The 21,958-nt window shown below is 56.5% G+C and overlaps 1 protein-coding gene across 2 annotated transcripts in view; it reads left to right on the forward strand.

Moving 5' to 3' along the window:
- LLGL1 (LLGL scribble cell polarity complex component 1) overlaps positions 1–21,958 on the forward strand; it is a 63,835-nt gene that overhangs the window by 31,077 nt on the left and 10,800 nt on the right. The window contains exons 3-15 of one of the 2 annotated variants that reach the window (XM_039491595.1): positions 5,437–5,518; positions 6,015–6,130; positions 10,524–10,682; positions 11,550–11,712; positions 12,272–12,407; positions 13,879–13,933; positions 15,744–15,898; positions 15,990–16,207; positions 16,506–16,573; positions 18,857–19,010; positions 19,608–19,712; positions 20,582–20,874; positions 21,719–21,872. In XM_039491595.1, coding sequence (XP_039347529.1) covers positions 5,437–5,518; positions 6,015–6,130; positions 10,524–10,682; positions 11,550–11,712; positions 12,272–12,407; positions 13,879–13,933; positions 15,744–15,898; positions 15,990–16,207; positions 16,506–16,573; positions 18,857–19,010; positions 19,608–19,712; positions 20,582–20,874; positions 21,719–21,872 — 1,858 coding nt within the window. Of the gene's footprint in view, positions 1–5,436; positions 5,519–6,014; positions 6,146–10,523; positions 10,683–11,549; positions 11,713–12,271; positions 12,408–13,878; positions 13,934–15,743; positions 15,899–15,989; positions 16,208–16,505; positions 16,574–18,856; positions 19,011–19,607; positions 19,713–20,581; positions 20,875–21,718; positions 21,873–21,958 lie in introns of both variants that reach the window. The other variant, XM_039491594.1, reaches the window with a different exon arrangement.

Here is a 21,958-nt window from a genome sequence, read left to right on the forward strand (position 1 = left end):
GACTTCAAAGCGGTAGGGTCAAGTCCCCTCCATCCTTACATAAACCCACATCAGACTAACTGAGTCGACCTAGTTGGAATCTTGTCTGGGGAAAGCGTCTCTGGTGGAGATCTGACCAAATCTTCTTCCAAGCTTTGGGGATGTTTACACTTGAAATTCTGTGTTGTACTAAGCCTCTGCAATACCTTAGAGATAGCATGATCCTCTTCAAGGGGAGCGGTTTTCCCATATCAGCTGTACCCCAGGTTCTGTGGCCTGGCGTTCAGTCAAGGGTTAATCTGTACCCACCCCCAAACTTCTAGGGGAACCTCATGGCAAAGGAGGCACCCCTGGCCCTTGAGCGAGGAAGGAGCCCAGATCCTCCAGCTGCTGCATCTCCATTTCGGATGCGCTGGATTTTTCTGCTCATGTTCCGTTTCCTTGTGTTTTCAGAAGTTCTTTTTGTTTTTCTGGGACAGGAAACGAGCGCTGGAGAGTTGCTGAATAAGCATAGCGTGGAGTCTGGAGTTAGAAGAGGTGGTTGCTCCGAGCAACGGGCAAGCAGGCAGCTGGTTGCCTGGTGACCCTCTAGTGAGGGATTCCAGAGAATACAGCTCTGGGAGGCCACAGTAAACCAAAAAGAAAGGAAGGGAGGCACCAGGAGAAGCAAGGGACTCCTTACAGGGCACTCTGCCCCTAGGGGGATTGCAGGGAGAGACATTCAAGCTGCTCTCAGCGAAAGCCTGTGAGAAATGTCCCTGGAAACAAGTGACAGGCAGTCATGGGGGCTCTGAAAGGGACACCGTCATTCAGATTGGGAGGGCAGCAGATTCTCTGCGATTAAACTTTAAGCCTCAGCTGGCAACAAAAGGCCGTTTGGCTACTCGATAGCTCTCTCCCCGGACAGAGCGATTGCTCGTGTCTCGGTGATCCTCTGGGGGAACCATGTCGTGGGCTGCTGTTCCCGTTAGCGCTTTAGAGAGACTGCAGCATTGGGTAATAACCCTGGAGTGTCCCTGCTGCAAACTGTAGGCTCACTCTGTTAGCATAGTGCTCCTTGTAATGGCTCCCGTAGGTTTGTATCTCTGGCCCAACTGAAAACAGGACCTCGTTGTGTTGGGCGCTGCACATACATAGTGAGTGCCTGCCTCAAAGAGCTCACAGTCTAAATACCCAAGACCAACTTCTACAGGCTCATTGCAGAGAATGGAATAGCAGTCTTGCTTCTGGCTACTTAGTCGATAGCTTCCTTCATCTCAATTGAGGAAGAAGGCTGTAGTGGTATTTTTTCCCCTTTTTTAAAAAAAACCCACCTGACCTGGTTTAGAGGGGAAGAAAGGGAAAGTTAATAGCAATGAATATAAATCAGAAGCAAGGAATTGTAGAAAATTGATAAGGAAAGCAAAGGGACACAAGGAGAAATCTATGGCCAGCAGCGTTAAGGACAATAAGGAGGAGTTTTTAAAGTATATTGGGAACAAAAAAGAATCCCAACTATGGTATTTGTCAATTACTAGATGAAAATGGTAGAATTAGAAATTATGTAGAAAAGGCAGAAGTGTTTTAATAACTATTTCTGTTCTGTTTTTCCCCAAACACAGATGATGTAGTCATATAATATAACACTTTCCTTTCCACTAGTATCTCTTGAGGATGTTAAACAGCAGCTATGGAAATTAGACATTTTTAAATCACCAGGTCTAGATAACTTGCATCCATGAGTTTTAAAAGAGCTGGCTGAGGAGCTTACAGGACCATTAATGATGACTTTCAGTGAGTGTTGGAACTTGGGGAAGACTGGAAGAAAGCTAAAGTTGTCGGTATTTAAAAAGGGTAAATGGTATGATCCAGGCAATTATTGGTGTGACAGTCTGACATCAAACCTGGGCAAGATAATGGAGTGTGTGATATGGAATTGAATAAAAAATTAGGGGAAAATGTAACTAATTCCAATTAACATGAGTTCACGGGAAAATAAATTGTTACATTAGCTTGATATATATTTTTGAGGTTACAGGTTTGGTTGATAAAGGTGACGATGGAATCTACCTCTGTAAGGCATTTGACTTGGTAGCGCATGATGTTTTGATTAAAAACTAAAATGATGTAAAATTAACCTGGCACGTTTTAGATGGGTTAAAAGCTGGCTGATAGGTCTCAAAATCTAACTCTAAATGGGGACTCATCATTGAGAGGTTGTGTTTCTAGTGCGGTCCTGCGGGCATTGGTTCTTGACCCTTCGCTATTTAACACTTAGCAGTGATCGAAAACATCAAACTTTATCAGTGATGATTTTCAGATGACACCAAAATTGGTGGAATGGTAAATCGGGAAGAGGCCAGATTGTCGATACAGAGTCAAATGGATTGCTTGTTAAGATGGGCACAAACAAACAATATGCATTTTAATAAGGCTAAATGTGTACATCTAGGAACAAAGAGAGCAGGTTGTGCTTTCAGGATGGGGAGTGGGGCTCTGTTCTAGGAAGCAGTGACTGAAAGATTCGGGGGTCCTGGTGGATAATCAGCTGAACATGAGCTCCCAGTGTGACGCTGGGACAAAAAGGGGCCAGTGCAATCCTTGGATGTGTAAATGGGAATCTTGAGTAGGAGAGGTTATTTTACCTCTGTATTTGGCACTGGCACGACTGCGGCTGGAATCCTGTGTCCAGTTCTGGTGCCTGCAATTCAAGAATGATGTTGATGCATTGTTCAGAGAAGAGCTGTGGGCATAATTACCGGGTTAGAAAGCATGTCTTACGGTGATAGACTCAAGGAGTTCAGTCTGGTTAGCTTAACGGGGGCAGCCTGTTCCTTTCCAGGAGCTGAGGTACTGGCGGGACCCAGGAAACGTCTTGGTGGGATTGTGGCACTCAGCCAGCTGTGATGGGGGGCTCCAGAAGAATGTGATGGAGACCAGCAGAACCCAGGTGTCCTGAGGCTCTGCCAGTGCACTTAGCCTTGGTTAGAAGGGGGAGGGGAGAGCACATTCTCAGTGCAACTTTCTCTGTCCCTAAGCCACTTGCAGTGCTTCTGGGAGATCCATCATGAGCAATGGGACAGTCTTCCCGAGAGACCCCATCTTAGCCTACCTGAGGCAGGGGTTGACTTATCCAAACTCACCCCAGGGAGCGGGCAGATCTGTGACTGTCTGGCAGCTGGCACTTTGGCAGTGCGGATAAGGACTGAATGGGCCCAAAGGCTGAAATACTTGCTTGTCCAGAGAACTGGTCTGTCTAGAGGCATACCAGGCCAGCATGGCCTATCTGGCATTGCTTCCAGGTCCTGGTGCCTGCTCTGGGGCTAGCCGACTCTGGTCTTCCGAGTTGCTAGCTGGGTGGATTTTACTAGCACGTTGGATGCTGCAAGAATAAACACTTGAGGGTGGAGGATGCAGCCCTGTGGGCTCATGAGCTGATACCCACCCTATTAACCTCTCAGAAGGTGCAGAGACAGAGCCGGGCGGGGCCTCCCAGGCAGCCTGATGACAAACCCGTGCCTGCGGAGGGATCTGCCCCAACCCCTCCCCACCTGGATATGTACAGTTCCCGAGCACACAGGCTTTTGAATTAGTGAGCCCTCTAAGGAGTGCTCGTTGAGTTCCAGCTGCCTGTCGTCCCCAGGGATGTTAAAGGAGCTTCCTCCCTTGGCTGCAGCGAGACAAATTAAGGTACTGTTCTAGCAGATGCAAATCCCGGAGGAGAAAAGTAGAGCGCTTGTGCTGGCTGCTGTGGGGCTGAAGGTGCAGGATGCCAACAGTCGTGCACCTCTACAGTCAGACTTGTGTGTGAACTCCAACCTCTGCCGGTGGCTGTCCATGGAAAGCAGAGCTCTCCAATGCAGACCTTGGAGGTGGTCCTGCTCCTGAGAGGGGACCATGGTGAAGGCTGCAGGCCTCGACATGAGCAGCCTCTCTGAAGATCAGGGCTGGGGAAACCAGCTCTGCCTTATGCAAATAAAGAACAGCCCTGGGGTGCCTGGCAAGCTGCCGGAACAGCTGCTGGCTGTGCCAAAGTGCGGGGTGTCTGGGGCATGACAGTGTTGTCTAGACTCACCCTGCCCAGACCAACTTGGAGCATGAACCCCTGTCCTTGTGCAGCCCTGTTCTGCCTGTCTGCAGCAGGTAAATGTGCTCCCTGATGAGGTGGGTGGGCAGCCCCTGCCCTGCCTAGCCACGACCAGGACAGTGGGGTGGAACTGCCACCTGGCCAGACTGCATCAGCTGTTGTCTGCGGACCTTGACCTGTGGTTGCCCCAAGAACCCCTCCTGCCAGCCTGACTCGCTGCAGAAGGCCGGGTCTGCTGTGTGCCCACACAGCCAAGATGGACGCCACAGGCTGTCGGCTCCGGTATGGGACTTTGCTTGAGCCGGTCTTACCAGGGGGCTGTGTGTGAAGGGATCAGGAATTGCTGCACTCTAATCCTGCTGAAAGAATTAGCACCTTTGGCTTCATTGCTGTGCTGCGGCTAAACAGGCAGGTTGTGGGGGCCCTCACACCCCACCCACATGCTCTTACTGCAGCCACTCTGTCTCCCCTCCCCCCCATGCAGTTAGACACTCGCAGCTGACCCGTGCCTGCCGAATCAGGCTAAGGGGCTCGGGCTAAGGGGCTGTTTAACAGCTATGTAGATGTTTGGGCTCGGGCTCCAGCCTGACCCCAAACGTCAACACCACCGTTAAACAGCCCCTGAGCCCTGCGAGCCTGAGTCAGCCGGCATGGGCCAGCCGCAGGTGTCTAATTGCAGTGTAGACAGACCCTAGAGTTCTTTCTGAGCATCCTGGACGGAGGCGCTGGAGTGGATCAGCTGTGGGAGCCGGTGTGCTGCTTTCACCAGTCTAACGCTCTCCTGTATTGCTCTACCCAACCCAGGCGTGGGAAGCGCAGGTAGTTCCTAGCCCCCTCCCCAAGACAGTACATCCGCTGCTGGGTATAGCGGAATAACCCCAGTCCCTCTCCTGCTGCCCGTTGAGCTCCCAAACACACGGGTTGCTGGGACCCGTCTTCTGGCAGGCACCACCCCGGTGTGTGTTGTGCAGTCCAGTAGGTGTGCCTAGACCGGGCAGGCAGATGATGGTGTGAAACTCTCCGGAGGTGTCTGAGGACCACGTAAACCTTGATGCCTCATTGAGGTGCTTTGGGGGAGGGTGGCTTCTGGCTGAGCAGTCCGGCGGAATGCCTGGCTGCAGAATGGCAGTGCCAGGCTTTTAAAATCTCCTGGCGAAGTACCAGCTTCGGTGCAGGGATACCTGGCCGGCAAGCAAGATGCCACCAAAATGGACATAGCTGGGTCTGAAGTGTTTAGTCCTCAGTTCTTAACCTTGGTGTTACTTGCTGGTGTGCTAAAAGACAGAGTTCCCCGGGTGCTGGCAGAGTTGGTTTTGGGGTGGAGGGCAGGGGGGTCAGTTCAGGGCTGTCTCTGTCCCCTCGTTGCCTCCTTGACTCTCCGCCCGTGCCAGATACGGTGCTCCAGGAGTGGAGTTCACTGGCTTGCACAAGGAGACTGCCGCCGTCACGCAGATACACTTTTTGCCTGGACAGGTACGTTGCTGCTTTCGGTTCTCGTTGCTTGTGGAGGAGAATAACCCATGTCACGCTGTCACCAGGGTGCAGCAGCCCATCCACTGAACTAGCCAGACTCATGATCACTCTCTGGCAAGGAAGGCGGCAGGCCAATGTCTCCAAGCCCCATGGACTCCTCCTGGCCTGCTGATCCCCCTACTGGGGCCTCCTGCCTTTTATAAAATCCTCTGCCCCTTTCTGATAGCTCTGCTGGGCAGGGCCTGGGAAGACTTTTCAGCAAGTGCATTGGGGTGGGTGGGTGGGTACGGCCAACAGGCCAGTAAGTGGATGCCAGGCTGTGCCATTGGGATGATGCGTAAAGGTACCTGCACCCCAATGTCCTGATCCAGATGCATGGGCTGGGGTGGCCAAGTCCAGCGTGCTCACTGCCGCAGCAGGGGCCGTGGAGGGGGGGAGACTGAACTCGTCATCTTGTGACGTCCTTTGTTTCCTTCCCTGTCGGTCTCTCTCCCAGGGTCGGCTGCTGTCCTTGCTGGATGACAACACCCTGCACCTGTGGGACATCGACCAGAAGGATGGCTACTCGCACTTGGAGGAGACCCGCAGCTTCATCCTCCCGGGCCGGCCAGGGTTCGACAGCACTAAGTACTCACTGCTGCCTTCCTCTTTCACGCTGCTCTGGGGAGTTCAGGCCTAACTGTAGCAGGGGCTGCTCCTGGGCTCTGCTGGGTACCCAGTGCTCCTAGGATTTAATCGTGCATGGCCCTGATTGGCTGACCCAGCAATCCATCCGAGCCCGGCCATGGTTCTTCCCCTGATTGGCTGACCCGGCAATCCATCCGGGCCCGGCCATGGCTCGGGTAGGGCCTGTCCGTAGGTGGTGCTTAGAGCCGGCACGGAACCCAGGCTGCCTTGTGCAGCTCTGCCCCAGCATTGCCAGACCTGTGTCGTGTTGACTCGGTGACAATTACTGCCCCTTGCTGCTGGCCGTGCTGCAGAATCAGCTCAGTTCCGAGGGACCTGGGCTCTGTTCTGCTTTGTGCATCATCCAAATGCCCTCTCCCCCCCGGCCCTCCAAAACCCCCTCCTAGGGAGTTCCAGCACCAGGGCCCAGTTTTAACCTCACATGCATTGGGGAACCAGTCTTGCTGGTGGTGATGTGCGACTCAGAAAGAGCTCGGCATGGGCCTATCAGATCCTAGGTTGCGTTTGCAGAGCCAGTATCTCACCAGCTGCGGTGCAAACTGAGCCAACTTACCCAGGAGTAACTTGAGGCTGCAGCCCCTGACTGTGCCTTGCTCGTTTTGGGACGTGAGGCAGGTGTTGGAGCCACTGTTCACCATGGAGCCCTGCTTTAAAGCGCTCGTTACGGGCTTGGCATGCCAGCCGTGAAATCTTTAATGGCTCTGCCTTGTGAGGCTGATTTCAGCATAAAAGGTCTTGGGCTGTTTGAACTGAATCGAAATTCCAGTCTGTGCCCTGTACATGCCACTCTGTGGAAACAGCCAAAGAGTATTTAAAAGGCCGAACCCCCCAGTTTAATTTTATCCATCTGGTTCAGTCACTTCGCCCAAGATGCAGTTTCATTCCTTCTCCCCTCTGGGAATCTGGCTCTGTGGTTTCCAAAGCTGTCCCTTTTGTACCCAGCTGTATAGTTTGCCTATCAATCGGTTACCATGGGAATGGTTGCACTGGTGGAGAAAATAGAGCCTGCTAGACTGAGATTAGTGTTGGCTCTGCAAACACCTCGGCTTATAAATGGGGAAAGGAAGCATGGATGAGTAACTGACAGGGCAATGAATTGATGTCTGAGTTTCAGCTCTTGCTGGACTCTGCACGTTCTTGTCTTTACATTTCAACAAAACCCCTCCCGAACGAGCAGCAAGGATAGCAGCAGAGCTCTTGCGAAAGGTCTGCCAGAGTTTATTCTCAAGTCTCTGTGCTGGGGTGAAATTTGGCTCCAGTGTTGCCAGATGCAAACGTTTATTCTTTTAAAAAATGATTTAAATCTGCTTGGCCGCTTTTTACTGACAAGGGTGGGGAATGACCAAACAAGCTTAATTCTCCTGAGATGGGATGGATCTTTTTGGCCAATCATCAGTATAAACCATTCATGGTTGGAGTTCATTTTAAGGACTCCTCCGACTGCAGATCTTGCTCTTCGGTTCTGAATGTAGCCCAAATAAACTCTGTTAAACTTGATACTAACTCTTCTAGGGAGGTAGCACTTGTTCCTTTTTTTAAATGGCCGCTGTCGGGAGTTAAATTTTGCAGCGCCTGCTGTTGATGGAGATGCTTCTGCGATCTTTCTGGAAAGATAATGGAAGACATTTCCCCAAACTTCAGCAAGCCTCGAGTTGCTGCACAGCCTGTGATAACCAGAGTAGAATTCATCAGCCTGTTTGTTTCTGGGCACTAAATAAAGAAGAGCAAAAATTGAAGGGTAACATTTCAAAAAATGTTGACATTTTTTAATTTCTAAAATTAGAACGTCAGCAAAGCAAGATGGTTCTTAAAACCATCTGGTGCCAGGACTCCCGACGCCCTTCGGCCTGATTTTCAGAAGTGCTGGATACCCAGAATTCCAGTTGAAACTAATGGCAGATGATGTGGATGCTTAGCATCTCTGGAAGTAATCCCTTTGTGTGCGACTTGAGCAGATGCTCAGGGCCAAGACTTACTCATTTGAGCATTCGGTTGCCACAACTGCATGCTCAAATGATGCGGTTTGCATCTACAGCTACTCATCTGAGGGGATCGCAGTATTAAAAATCAAGGGGTAAATTCTGTGTCCCTTTAACGCTGGCTAGTTCTGGAAGATGCAAGATCCTCTTCCTGTGTAGCAGTCTCCTTAAATGAAGGCTTTGTTCTTGTGCTGTTTGCACCATGGAGTGCAGGCAGTGGCATGATTCATTCTCTGGGTGGAAAGCCCTGTGAAGGGGCTGTGAAAACTTGCAGCATGCGAAAGGAGTGTAAGTCGCTTTACAATCGTGGCTTTTCCGGGATTCTAGTGTACGTACAAATACCTGCTTGTTCCTATTTACCGCTCAGTACGTCCACAACCTGCCAGTGCAGCATCTGGGTTTACAAAGAGAGACTGCTTGGATCATTGCCTGGGGCCGTCTTTATTTGGATCTCAGACTTTCAAGAACAATACAGACTCGGAGCAAAGGTTAACTGATCGCTTACCTAGACGATGAGATCTCCTAAAGAGAGCGGGAATAGAAACTGGCCCAGCTATAGCAATTCAGGAAGCTAATCCACAACTTGGAATGACTGATCTTGGCAGTAGACTTGTCTTATTCCGGTTTCCAGTGAGCTGAGCAGGCTCCATGGACGTAACTTAACTCCTGGTTCCAAAGCCCACAGGGAAGGCGGTTTGGGGGTGAGGAGGGAGTGAAGCGTTGCAGTCAGAGAACCAGCTGCTGCGGTGGCCGGTTGAAGAGGACCATGAGGTGGGATCTGTAGGGTTACAAATCCCAGGTCAGAGATGCTGCTCGCCCGCTATGGAAGGTGACAGTAAAAGGCAACATCTGAGACTGAACGACCTTAAGGAAGTCCCAAGCGCTAGGCCAGGGGTAGGGTACAGCCATGTGCTGCTGTGGAGGCTCACTCCAAGAGCTGGCACCTCCGAGGGAGGCGGGGACTCCACACCACATGGCACGTCAAATCCCCAATAAACAACTGTGTGAGCCCAGATACTGATGGGGCTTGGCTCCGCTGGCCTGTTGGCTTCCTTCCATGCTAGGCAACGCTGCCCCCTGCTGCCCCTGCGTTGGTGCTGCATCCAGCAGCCCTCATTCAGGAGGGCCCGGAGCAGCCCTGCTGACGGCAGAGGAGGGGTCTTCAGGACTAATTGACATGCAGACCCACGCCCTCCATTGGAGCGTGTCATTTTATTGCTGGAATCTCTCTCTGCATGCCACTGCCGCAGCTGCTGTGCATTGAATTCAGGCCCAGTGCTAGAAGCCGAAGAGCAAACCCCCTTTTAAAACACCCTCATGCCCATGCAGGGCTTGTGTTAATAGAGAGCAAGGGGCTGCTTGGCTAAGTGTCTATGATGGAGGGTGGGCTGGGGAGAACCGCGCCTGCTGACTTACTCCAGAGGCTGCTGGGGGCCAGGCATGGCAGGCACCCGGCGAGAATTGCCTCAACGCTGAGATTCTGTTAGACCCTCAAATGCCTCCCTGTGGTGGCTGCTTCTGCTGGGTTCCATGACTCCTTCCCCTCCTTGTTGCCTCTGCTGGCTTGACAGCCAGGCGGTTCTCAGCCTGGCACAGCGGGGGAGCTTCCTCTGATTCTCCTTTCATAATGCACAGGAGCTTAAAGAGCGCACAAGCTAGAGTCTAAGTGACAAGCGATTGCTGTCCGGGGCTGTAGCGATCCTCTCCCAGGTGTGTCTCTTACCTGTCCTACACCGCTGCTTAATCATGTATAGACAGAGCTGCTTGCTTCTCTTTGGCCTACAATAGTCCACGTTGGGTCTAAAGCTGGTTATAAACCCACAGGGATGAGATCTCCCAGCTTCGTTTCCCCCAGACTCTTGTGCACACCGTCCATCTCCACTGCAGTGAAATGTCAACACACAATCTAGGGTCTGTTACCTTCTTGCTGGGCACTGGTAGCTGGGGCAGGTCTTGGTCGTTGGAGGATGTGCTGATGGCAGGAACTGAAGCCAAAGCCAGTAGGAGTTGAGGGGGCTCTGCATTTCTAGGCTTGGGCCCACGGACGTGGCTCTGCTTGGTGGTTCCTTTGGACAAGCTTCTCCTTCTAACCAGTCTGCTCCTCCTTCAGGCCCCTCTGGCGTCTCGTACCCTGGGGGCCCATAAAAGGGAGTGACTTAGCCAACCCAATATTGGCTGGAGGAAACCAGCCCATGCTCCTCTTTGACCCATGGTGCAGCCTGTGCCTTCCTGGAGGGAACGGAAAGTCCTCTCAAAACGAGCAATTGCAACTTTGTGTGTAAACATCCAGCCTGTAAACCGGTGTGGCTCTCATTGTCTGAATCTCGTCTTCCTGGTAGCTCTCCTCCCAGCATTACCCGGGTGACGGTGATCCTGATGAAATCAGCCTGCGATGTGGCCTGCCTGGGCACAGAAGGGGGTGGTGTGTACTTCCTGGAGCTCTCTGGCTTAACGCTGCTGGAGAATAAAACCCTGTATCAAGAGGAGATCATGCAGAGGTGAGCTGGCCTGGGGAGCTCCGTGAACTGGTATCAGTGGAGATCAGCTTGGTTGTAGGCACCAAGGTACACGGCAGATGGGGCGGGTTGCCGGCAGGGGTCTGTGGAAAGAGCCATCCGACCCAGGGTTGCATTGGCTGCGGTTGCACCCGTTAAATGTTAGCTGTAAAGCTGGGATGCTGCCTGGCAAGTGTAGAGAGTCTGCAGCTCTTCAGAGGGCTGTGTTGAGCAGCTTCCTAAAGTGGATCTGGGATGCTTGGAGGCTGCTCCCTCTGAGATGTTTCTGGAGATGCCACGGCCCCATGACTGATGGGTAGCATCTACGTAGGTCACATAGTGGTGAGCTAGTACCTCTCCACCTTTACAACACCCTGTCCTCTCCCAGATTCCCGAGCAGGACTTGGGAAAGACCAAAGTGGGTACTGCCACCAGAGAATCCATCCCAGGTCTTACATGGAGCCTAGTCCCGCTGGGGCAGGACTCTGGGGACTGGCAGTGCTGGGTGTATCCTTGTGCCCCACAGATGTTCAGTTTCAAGCCTGTCCCTTGATTTAAGGGGCTCCCTAACACGCTTGTCTGTGCTTGCGTTCCTCCTGGCCCATTGGAGGGATGAGCTCTTGATTCTGTGCCCTGTGTGAAGAGGCTGCTTTGGCTGGTCCGTCTGTGTCCTCACTGGCTGTCGGGGATGTAAATATCCTGATCCTGGGCTGAGAGGACACCATCTTCCTCCTCCCCGTTACGGAATCAGCTGGGCTGCGCTGTCTCGCCCACAGCGCTGGGGAGGGATTAGAGAGGAGAAAGCAAGGTACTAAGCTCCATGGCTATTAACCAGCCTGGTGTTCCCCCACCCCTCTGCTTCCATGCTAGCGTGCCAGACGACTACCGCTGCGGGAAGGCCCTTGGGCCAGTGGAGTCGCTGCAGGAACACCCTCAAGACTCCTCCAAGATCCTGATTGGCTATAGCAGGGGGCTGGTGATCGTGTGGGACCAGAGCACCAGAAACGTCCATCACCTCTTCCTGGGCAATCAGGTACCTTGAATGGGGTTTCATGGAGAGCCGAGAACACGGCGCTCTGTGGCCTGTGGGAGTCCCACTTAACATAGAACACGGGAGCTTTGGCCGAGCCATCTGCGCTAGATGAGTTCTGTGGCTTCCCTCTAAGCCAGCTTCCCGGGCTCTGCCATACCTGGTGGCTCGCCTGCTGGAAGCTGATGGCCCGGGGTTGGAAGAATGCTGCTGGCCTCGTCAGAGAGGCTACGCTTACAGAGTCCATCATGCTTTTAACCAGACTCCCTCCTTTCGGGGTCAGGGAGACAAGAGGGTTTGCAGGCAATGACCTGTGGCCAAACTGAATTTGATGCATTTGACTTAACTCTTCTAACTTACAGCTGCACCTGTGATATTGCAGTGGTCCCCAAACATCCATTGCTGACCTCCTCTTCCATCTCCTTGCTCCCCATGTCCCTTTGGCAAAACCAGATTCTGCCTGGGCTGCGTGTGCACAGAGGGGACAAGATGGCACAGCTGCCTTCTGTAGCCCCCTGTCTCTCTCCACCTTGGGTTTACTGGCCACATCTGTTCCTTGCAGCAGCTGGAGAGCCTGGGCTGGGAGCGGAGCGGCAGGACGGTGGTGAGTTCGCACAGCGATGGAGGTTACATGGTGTGGTCCATCAACAGTAGCTGCCATAAGACTCTGCAGCCACTCATGTCAACTATCCCCTATGGTGAGTTTGCTTTGCCTTGTGACCCACCTGCCTTGTTCCTTTGCCTTCTCGCAACAGCCCCAAGGGCAGTTTTACCTTCTAACAGGGTTTGTCATTACACCACTTCTGACTTCACGCTTGCCCCCAACGCCTTATTGGAAGGGGAGGTAGATATGGGGCCACAAGGAACCTCTTGACTGAGCCATTAACTCACGTGGTCAGTCGTGCCTGTTCTTGACAGGATGCTCTATGAAACTGACCACTGGTGGCCTAGGGCTTGGGAGAGGGACACTAAGGGTACGTCTATACTTACCGTCCGGGTCGGCGGCTAGCGTTCGACTTCTCGGAGTTTGATATATCGCGTCTAATCTAGACGCGATATATCGAACTCCGAACGCGCTCCCGTCGACTCCGGAACTCCGCCACCGCGAACGGCAGTGGCGGAGTCGACGGGGGAGCCGCGGACTTCGATCCCGCGGCGTCTGGACGGGTGAGTACTTCGAACTAAGGTAGTTCGAGTTCAGCTACGCTATTTGCGTACCTTAGTTCGACCCCCCCCCCCCTTAGTGTAGACCAAGCCTAAATGTCGTACAACTGCTGCAGACCTTGCTTGCCAGCAAACTTTGTCTTAGCTGCTAGGGCTCCCTGCTTTAACTTGGGCTCTGACATGTCAGTGGATCCTATAGCTACATCTTCTACACCTTGAGGATCCCGGAAACGTTGAATTCCCCAGAAGAGCCCACCTACAGAGAGCAATGGAGGCTCCCCTCTGGGCCCTTGGAGGTGGGAACAGGAGGCTAAACCGATTGCTTCATACGTGGTGCAAGATGGAGTCACGTACTGTGGCTGGATAGTGATCCCCGTGATTTAGGATGACTCGGCTCCAGCTTCCTTCTGGAGTTGGCCATTGTCCCGTTACCTGGATGGATGGAGCAAGCCCGGACCAGCAACTTGCTGCTAGTGGGGTGTTTCCCCAGAAACTCCTTCTGTGGGCAGAACCCTATCGCGTCTGCATGGCGTGCGGGTGGGGAGGGAGGCCCGAGCTTGGATCCCTTGCAGACCCCAGCAGGCTAGGGAAGGGTGATGTAAAGGCTGCTCGAAGTGCAGTTCAGGAATCACTGGGAACTTTCGATTTAATGCTACATCCAAGACTAGCCCAGAGCAGCTCGTGACGGTTGTGTCCTTTGTCCCAGTCGGGCCGTGAAGGCTGCTCTAATGGGAGTGGGGGGGAACGGATGCTGTGTATGTCAGCACAGAGTGCTGTGCTGTGCTGAGCATCTATCTTGATACAGAAGGGAATATCTGGGCTCCAGCTGAGGTGGCTAGGAGAGAAAATGTACTCTTAAGCCTGCTGGGGGAGCTGCTGTGGGTTAAAGAAATGGGAGTGGATTGATTTACGGGGGCTAAGACAGAGTGGATTTACGGGGGCTCCTCGGAGCTGGTGTTGAGCAGGGAGGCTGGCTTTAATGTGACGACTCCGTCTTCGTTCCAGGTCCGTTTCCCTGTAAAGCCATCAACAAAATCCTGTGGAGAACCTGTGACTCTGGGTACGTCCCCTGCAGGCGAATGTTGTCGGACCGCTGGGGAGGTGGCGCTTGGTTCTGATCTCGGCGCTCATCTCTGGCGCAGCTCCTGCAGCAAAGGGCTGTGTCCGTGGGGGACTGTCCCACCGGGCTGCAGAGCAGTGTGCGAATTAATGGGGGGGGCCGACTAGAGGGCACCTTTAGTGGAAGCCGGAGACTTTATTTTCAGGACAGGCACCCAAGTTCCTGTTTTAAACGCTCTTTAATACAACTGACAGTACCTGGCAAATCACATTTTCACCGCTGGCAGGTAAACTTGTGAACTAGCTAAAATGTGGCGCCCTTGAATAAGACAGAAGTGGGGTAGCCCCGAAAAGTAGGAAGGAGGCTCAGTCCACCCAAGTCCCCTGTAACGGGAGCGCTGCCCAGGAGCACATGGCCCTGGGGAAGCTACTGGTGTAGTTGAGCTGCAGTCACTTGGTCAGGGACAGGCTGCTTGGCTGTGCTGAGGCCTCGAGGGGTCGGACCAAAGTAGGGGGAAGGTTTGAAAGGTGGAGCTGTGGGAGCCCTAAACCAAAGCCCGGATCCAAGCAACCCGGAGCTCTGGGAGCTCATGGGATCCAAACCTGGGTCTGAAGTTTTGCCGAGGGGATAAAAAACCCTGGACTCCAACGCAGGGAAGTCCAGCTCCTGGGCTGTCTTGAACCCAAATCCACAAGAGCTGAACATCCAGCCCGGGTAGCCGTGGCATGTGCAATGCCGGCGTCTTGGCCTTCCTGAGTGGGCAGGCGAGGGACATGGGTAGGGACTGCAGACCTAGAGCGAGCATCGTTGTTCCGTTCGTAATGTCTCCGTTAATCCAGGCGTTCGTTCTCTCTCTCTCTCTGGAGAAACGTCCATTCGACCAGCCTCCCTGTGCTCTGCCTCTTCCTCGGGGCAGCATGGCCGTGTCCTGCATCTGCTGCGTTCATCTAGCTCCTCCCAGCCTGTGTGGAGTGGCGGGGGGCATGTAGGACGTCTCGGCAGAACTGGCCAAGCCGCTCTACAGAGGGGGTGGGGAATAACATGAATGGTGCCTTCAGCAGCAGGAAGCTTGTGTGGGGAATGGCTCTGGGCTTGGGGTAAATGGGGCGTGGTAGCTTTATGCAACCTCTCTGCTCGTGGCCCCATCACCAGAATGCCTGAGGGCCTCACACTCTTTCATGTGAGGTCCCCCTCGTTCCTGGGGGGCAGGGCAGGGCTGATGTCCCCATTTTACAGCTAGTCAACTGAGTCCCAGAGACCAAGTGACTTGCCCAAGATGGCACAGGAAGCCTGGGGTAGAGCAGGGAATTAAACCCGGCTCTCCCTGTGCCTAGGTTAGTGCCCCAACCCCAGCGCCCTCCTTCTTCTGAATGGCCCCTTCCAGGGACACAGGGTGCCTGACCCATGCCCTCCTGGGCGCAGCTCCCCATTCCAAATGCTGCCAGCAAACACCTTCAAGCAAAACTCTCCCTGGGGGTGACGCCTTTTGTACCCCACAGGCAGCTAATGTTTGGGCGTCACACAAGCTGTTGGGAGAACGGAGTGTGTTGGTGTCCCGGGGCTGGCTGAGGCACCCTGCTCCCCTGCCAGTGGTGTCCTGCCAGGCCCATAAAGCCTTGGGCTATTGTCCTTGGAGGTGGGTCTGGCTGGGGATTTCCTGAGGGGATTGGGCACCCCACCCCCATCGCGTTTTAGTGGGGCACTGAATTCCCGTAGGGACCTGTGAGGTCTCAAGCCCCAGCCCGTGGGGTAGGGGGGAAATTCTAGTAGCAAACGTGGTGATAGCCAGCTACTTCTCCTCTGCCTGCAGAAATCACTTCATCATCTTCAGCGGGGGCATGCCCCGCGCCAGCTACGGGGACCGGCACTGCGTCAGCATCCTGCAGGGCCAGAGCCTGGTCACCCTGGACTTCACGTCGCGCGTGATCGACTTCTTCACCGTGCACCACACGGAGCCGGAGGAGGGTAGGCGGCCCGCGCTTCAGAACTGAGCGTGTCTCGGTGTCTCTCCCCACCCCCAGCCTGGCGGCTGACATCTCGCTGCCCTGCCTTCTAGAGTTCGATAACCCAAGTGCCCTGGTGGTCCTGGTGGAGGAAGAGCTGGTGGTTCTCGACCTACAGACGCCCGGCTGGCCTACGGTTCCTGCCCCCTACCTGGCGCCCCTCCATTCCTCCGCCATCACCTGCTCCTATCACATCTCCAACGTCCCCCTGAAGCTGTGGGAGCGGATCATCAGTGCTGGGGAGCAGCAGAGCCCCCGGCATTCTACTGTGGTAAGGGAGCGCCCCCTGCTGGAGAAAAAGCCACTGAGCTGCAACTGGGTCTTGCCAGAAGGTGGGTGGGGTCCATGCAGCGACTGACGACACTTGGAGCTTCTGCGGGGAGTTGTCACGCCAAACTCCTGGCTCTGCAAGCGGCGTCCGGTTGGGCTGCACAAACCCATCTCGATTTGCTTGGATGCCAGCAGCAGGGCGGGAGGGGTGCGCGTGGGTGAGAGCCCCAGTAGGCCTGTGGAATGGGCTGTTGCTTAATGTTTCCCCCCACCCTGCGTGGGTGGGATCTGTCTTCTAGAACTGGCCGATCAGTGGAGGGAAAAACTTAGCCCAGGAACCCACCCAGAGGGGCCTTCTTCTCACGGGGTAAGTGCTGCTCGGCCACCCCCCCTTCGAATGGCTAATCTTTTCCTCAGCCCTGCCCTAGAGAGCGGGCCGGTGCTGGGGTTTTCACTGGGTCTTGGTCCCTGGCAGGTGTCCCAGGGAGCAGCGTGTGGGGTATCGAAGGGTATGTCGACACTCTGATTAAAATCTCATGGCTGGCCCATGCCAGCAGGCTCGGGCCAAGGGGCGGCCTAACGACCTCCCCCCTCGCAGGGACCTAGAGCCTGGGCTCCAGCCCGAGCCCGAACCTCTACACGGCAATGAAACTGCCCCTTAGCCCGAGTCGGCTGGCCCGGGCCAGGCCTGGGTGTTTAATTGCAGTGTGGACGTACGTGAAGGGGGCGTGAGGTATAAAAGCACAGGCACAAAGCGGGAAAACCCAGAACCACCCAACCTGAATGCAGCTCTCTGGCAGGTGCTGGCCCCATGGCCGTCTAGCAGCCACCCCTCCAACAGAGGGCCCAGTAGGGGCAGCGAAGGGACTGGGGCAGGGACGTACAATGGACGAGGCTAAAACGTGCTGGACCGGCTGGGGCTTGTGTCATGCCCTAGAGGCTGCCAGCGAGGGATTCTGCCAGCCCTTCTCCAGCGGAGAAAGCCGCATCTCGGGGGGCGAGGGGGCCTCTTCCTGCCTGATTGTCCTGAAGGGCGTTCTCTGCCGCTGCAGGAGGGGAGCAGTGTGTCCTGGCTAGAGCAGGGGGCTGGGAGACCTGGATTTCCTGCTGCTGAATTGCAGGGTGGGGGACGTTGCTCCTCCAGAATGGGGAAGGGAAGAGGCGTGTAAAGCCAGGAGGCCGGGCGAGAGGTGTGGGGGTGGACAGATGGCAGGGGAGAGGTGGGGGAAGCCCCTCCTCAGTTGTTGGGTGGGCTAGCTAACAGTCCTCCCTGTTGAGCCTGGCAAGGATGTGTCACTCTGTTTGTTTTTCCTTCTCCTCACTCTTGGTGGTGGTTTTATCCTGGCTCCGAGTTGGCGACGTGTTGCCAGAGGCATCGCTGGCTGAGCGCTGCACCGGCTCCTCCAAACACGCAGGCAGGGCTTGTTAGTGGCCGCAGATGTTCAGGCTGGAGCGGGGGAGGTGGGGGCGAAGGAAAATTTGAGACTAACTTCGTCATGCTGTGTGGAGCCTGCTGTCCCGCTGAGACGCACGCCTGCCTGGGGGCTCCTGGGTGGCTCGCTGACCGGGAGGCAGGCAGCCTCTGTGTCCCGTTTGCATGGTTACTTCTGGCCCGTTTCCTGGGGCAGCCCTGGCCAGAGACCTGATCCAGTGGGGATGACAGCACTCAAGCTGCTCTGCCTGCTGCTAGATGGGGCAGGCTGGGGACGGGGTATGTGTGGGGGGGGCTGATGTGTTACAGAGGAGCCAGGCCTGGGTAGTGGAGGCTGGTGTGCTCGGGGGCTGCCTCGGGGAGCTGGCTCCCATCGCTGTGCTGTGCCCGGGATGGGGAGCTGTGGGCAGTCGACCGCAGAACGCCCCTCGCTCTTCCCAGTGCTTAGCAACCTGTGTTTATGGCTTGTTGGTTGCTCACCTCGAGCCGTTGTGAAGCACGGAGGAGTTGGGTGGCTTCTAGCCCTGACGTCGGCAGGGAAACGTCAGCTTGGCCCGTGGTTGCTGAGGAACTGCTTCCCTTCGCCATCGTGAGATGGTCTAGTGCTACTGAGGCGCTGCTGGCTTAAGCCAAGCTGAGTAGGAGCCGGCTGTGCAGCCACATCCCTCCCTCCTGACCCCTGCCTGATGGACCCGTCGAGCTCTGTGACGGCTCCGTCCTGAGGGCATCACCGCAGCGGCAGATCGCCTGGTCCGTGGCCCAGTGACTAGTCCAGAATCCAGACGTGCTATGGACCAAGGAGATCTCTGCCTCACCTCGCCACCCTCCTGAGCCAGCTGGGCGTGAATGCTGGTCCCCTGAGCTCGTTCCGGGAGGGAGGAGGGACCGAAATCCGAGCACGCGGAGATCAGCCCTGATGGCTGTGGGGTGGGGAGGCGGCGTGCAATGGCGCTGGAGCGGCAGAGCCACTGGACAGGAGTCAAAACCAGTTCCACGCTAACGGAGGCAATGGAGAGTCTGTTCCCCTCTTCTGCCCCTCCCTCGCAGAAGTGGGCAGGCCAGGGCCTTGGGGCAGGCCCAGCTGTACGGCATGGGGCTGGCTTGGATGGAGCAGCTTAGCAGGTCGCACGTGGGGAGTCAGGGCCCCAGGCAAGGGACAGACACAGCTCTCCCAGCTTCTCCTCACCGAGCGGCACGTCTCTCCCTCTCCCTTCCCAGGCACGAGGACGGCACGGTCCGCTTCTGGGATGCCTCGGGGGTGTCGCTGCGGCCGCTCTACAAACTGGGCACGGCCAACATCTTCCAGACGGACTGCGAGCACAGCGACTGCCTCAACCAGGCCAGCGAGGAGGAGTGGCCTCCCTTCCGCAAGGTACTGCCCTCGGCCCATCCTCATCCTTGCAACTCCGGGTGGGGCCGCTTCACAGGAGCGTCCCTGTGCTGCCATGTCACAGCCCGGGCCCGGCTGACTGAGGATGCCCCTGGATCGGAGACGCTCCCTTGAGCAGGGTGGCTCGCTGCCAGCCCAGGGCCGTGGGGGGTGACAAGGTGCTGCCATCTGATGGGGCACCCAGAGAGCCAGACTCGCTCTGCACATCACCCACCCCAGGGGACCCTTCTGCCGCCTCTGGAGAGAGGCCAGGCCGTGGGCTCTCTCCTTCTGAGCAGGGCCAGGGCAGGCTGTGTGGGGAGCATCAGTCCTGGGGTGTCTGTCCAGGCCCGTCTCAAATGCAGATAGAAAGGAGCTGTCTAATAATGCAGCCCAGTGTCACAGATCAGGGGCCCCTGGCGAGGGCCGGTCCTGGCAGGGCGCTAAGGTAGGATCCTGAGACCACGGAAGGGAGGAGGCAGAGCGGGGGCCTGCACTGGGAGGAGTCGGTCTGTGCAATGGCTTGCCGGTGCCCTGAACGCAAGCTGTGTCCTGCCCTCTCGCGCCCCTGACCCCCACGGCCCTGTCTCCGTCGTCCAGGTTGGCTGCTTTGATCCGTACAGCGACGACCCGCGGCTGGGCATCCAGAAGATTGCGCTGTGCAAATACACGGCCCGGATGGTGGTGGCTGGGACTGCCGGGCAGGTAGGGCGGCTGGGGGGGCGACATTCCAAGGGAACAGCCAGCCAGCCCTGTTCTGTTGCCAGGCTTTGCTTACGGGCAAAGTTGGGGACGGGGAAGGGAGTGCGGGGGCCAGGCGCAGAGCCCAAGTATTTGGTGGGGAGGGTGGGATTCTCAGACCATGATCTCGCTCTGCCTCTTAAAAGGGATTCTCCCGGGGCTAGAGAGCTGATGCCAGGGCGTGTTTCCCAGCTGTCCCGGTGACCTGGTCTGTAGGATGAAGGGCAGCACCCCTTTGGCTGGTGGGATCTGCCCCAGGGCTTGGCAGCCTAGCTGGGGGTGGGTTTGACTTGGCTGGGGAAGCTTCGTACGTTTCCAATTCTCTGTGGAGTGTCTGCTCTGTCTCCTGCTTCTCGGGAGCCATCCAGCTGCAAGGCGTCAGTCCGAGCAGGGATAAACCCCTTCGTTAGTGACCAGCTGCCCCGGGCTGTCGCACTGATGGCGGCAGGAATGTACCAGTGGCTTCCTAGAGGAGAGGTTCCCCCCGGCCCAGCTGTTACATGAGACTCCATGGCTTGAGCCTCTGCCCTCGTTGCAGCCCCCATCTGGCTCTGGCAGGACTGGGTAGGGAGGGCGGGGGCACTGAGCATTGGCGCCAGGGCGGGTGTCAGCCCTGGATAACGGTGGGTGCTGCGGCTCAGGGCAGAGGGGTGCTTGGAGCCTGCACTTGTCTACCAGACCCAGTGCTGCCAGTGCCTTGCTGTCATGGGCACCAGGTTCCCAGCTGGAGTCCAGGAGCTCTCCCCTGAGCTGCATGCACCGCCCGCCTCTGCCAGTAGTGTGGAGATGCCTGGGTGGAACTGGCCCTCAGTGCCCCGTCTGCCTCTCTCCAGGTGCTCGTCATGGAGCTGAGTGACGAGAAGTCTAATCACATGATCAGTGTGGCCATGGTGGACCTGCTGCAGGACCGGGAGGGCTTCACCTGGAAGGGGCATGATCGGCTCACCCCCAAGAATGGCTCCATCACCTTCAGACCAGGCTTCCAGCCCAGCGTGCTGGTGCAGTGCATGCCGCCGGCCGCCGTCACCGCCGTGACGCTGCACTCCGAGTGGAACCTAGTGGCCTTCGGCACCAGCCACGGCTTCGGGCTCTTCGACTATTACCGACGCAACCCGGTGCTGGCCCGGTAGGGGCACCCGGGAGCTGCACTCCCTCCTCCCCAGGGGACCGGCTCCAGCCACGGGGCAGATCAGCAGAAGCCCTGGGGGTTTCCACCCCCCTCTGCTGCCACTCTCTGGCCTCCCACAGAGCGGATGTGGCTGCCTGGGCTTGCTTAGGGGGGGAATGGGTGACTTTGCAGAAGGGCCCACGCCCCCCATTGTCCCTGCCCAGGGAAGAGCTGTCCATCTCCCCCGCCCGGCGGCAGCTGCTCCATCCTTGCGTCGGGAACCTCTCCAGACGGCACTGGGAGGGCCATTCCTCCCCCTGCTGCAGCCAGGGGGCAGAGGGACGCGTTGTGGGAGTGTGGCCAGGACGAGGGTCCCTCGATGGAGCAGTTCCTTGATTGGGGGGCAGCAGGTGCCGACCTGGGCGTCCTGACTGGCTTGGCCACTCGACCGCTTGCGGGGCGTGTTCTAGACACCGTGTCCTAGCTGGACCCGGGCTGCTCGGCGTCATGGAGTGCTTTGGGATGAAGGGGGCTCCCCTGGGGACGCCTGATCCTACTGTCATGAGGTGGCTGAGAGACGCTCTCTGGTGACCGCAGCCTGCAGAGGGGCCTTGCTGAGGGGGGAGGGGGCTAGTCCCAGTCCCCTGTGTTTTTAGGTTCCCCGATAACTGCCTGTTCCAAGTGACACGGGGGGGAGGGGGGTCTACATGGCAGGCCCTGCTGAGCCGCCAGGGCGGAGCTAGGCCTAGGCACGGTTGGGGAGTAGGCCGGGGACGAGTCTCCCCTCTGAACACGGCGAATCCTCGAGGGTCCCCGCTCTGCACCCCAGGCTGGCGCTGAGCAGCTGTCTGTGCCGCCCCAGGTGCACGCTCCACCCCAACGACTCCCTGGCCATGGAGGGGCCCCTCTCCCGCGTGAAGTCGCTGAAGAAGTCCCTGCGCCAGTCCTTCCGCAGGATCCGCAAAAGCCGAGTCTCTGGCAAGAAGAGGGTCGGTGCCAACAGCTCCTCCAGCAAGGTAACCATGGGGCGGGGCACGGTGGGGGACCGTCCCATCCTGCGCCCGCCCCCTGGGGTGGCGGGTTGTGACCTCTCGCACCTGAA

Source organism: Mauremys reevesii, linkage group 10, assembly GCF_016161935.1.
Source record: "Mauremys reevesii isolate NIE-2019 linkage group 10, ASM1616193v1, whole genome shotgun sequence".
Classification (NCBI taxonomy): Eukaryota; Metazoa; Chordata; order Testudines; family Geoemydidae; genus Mauremys; species Mauremys reevesii.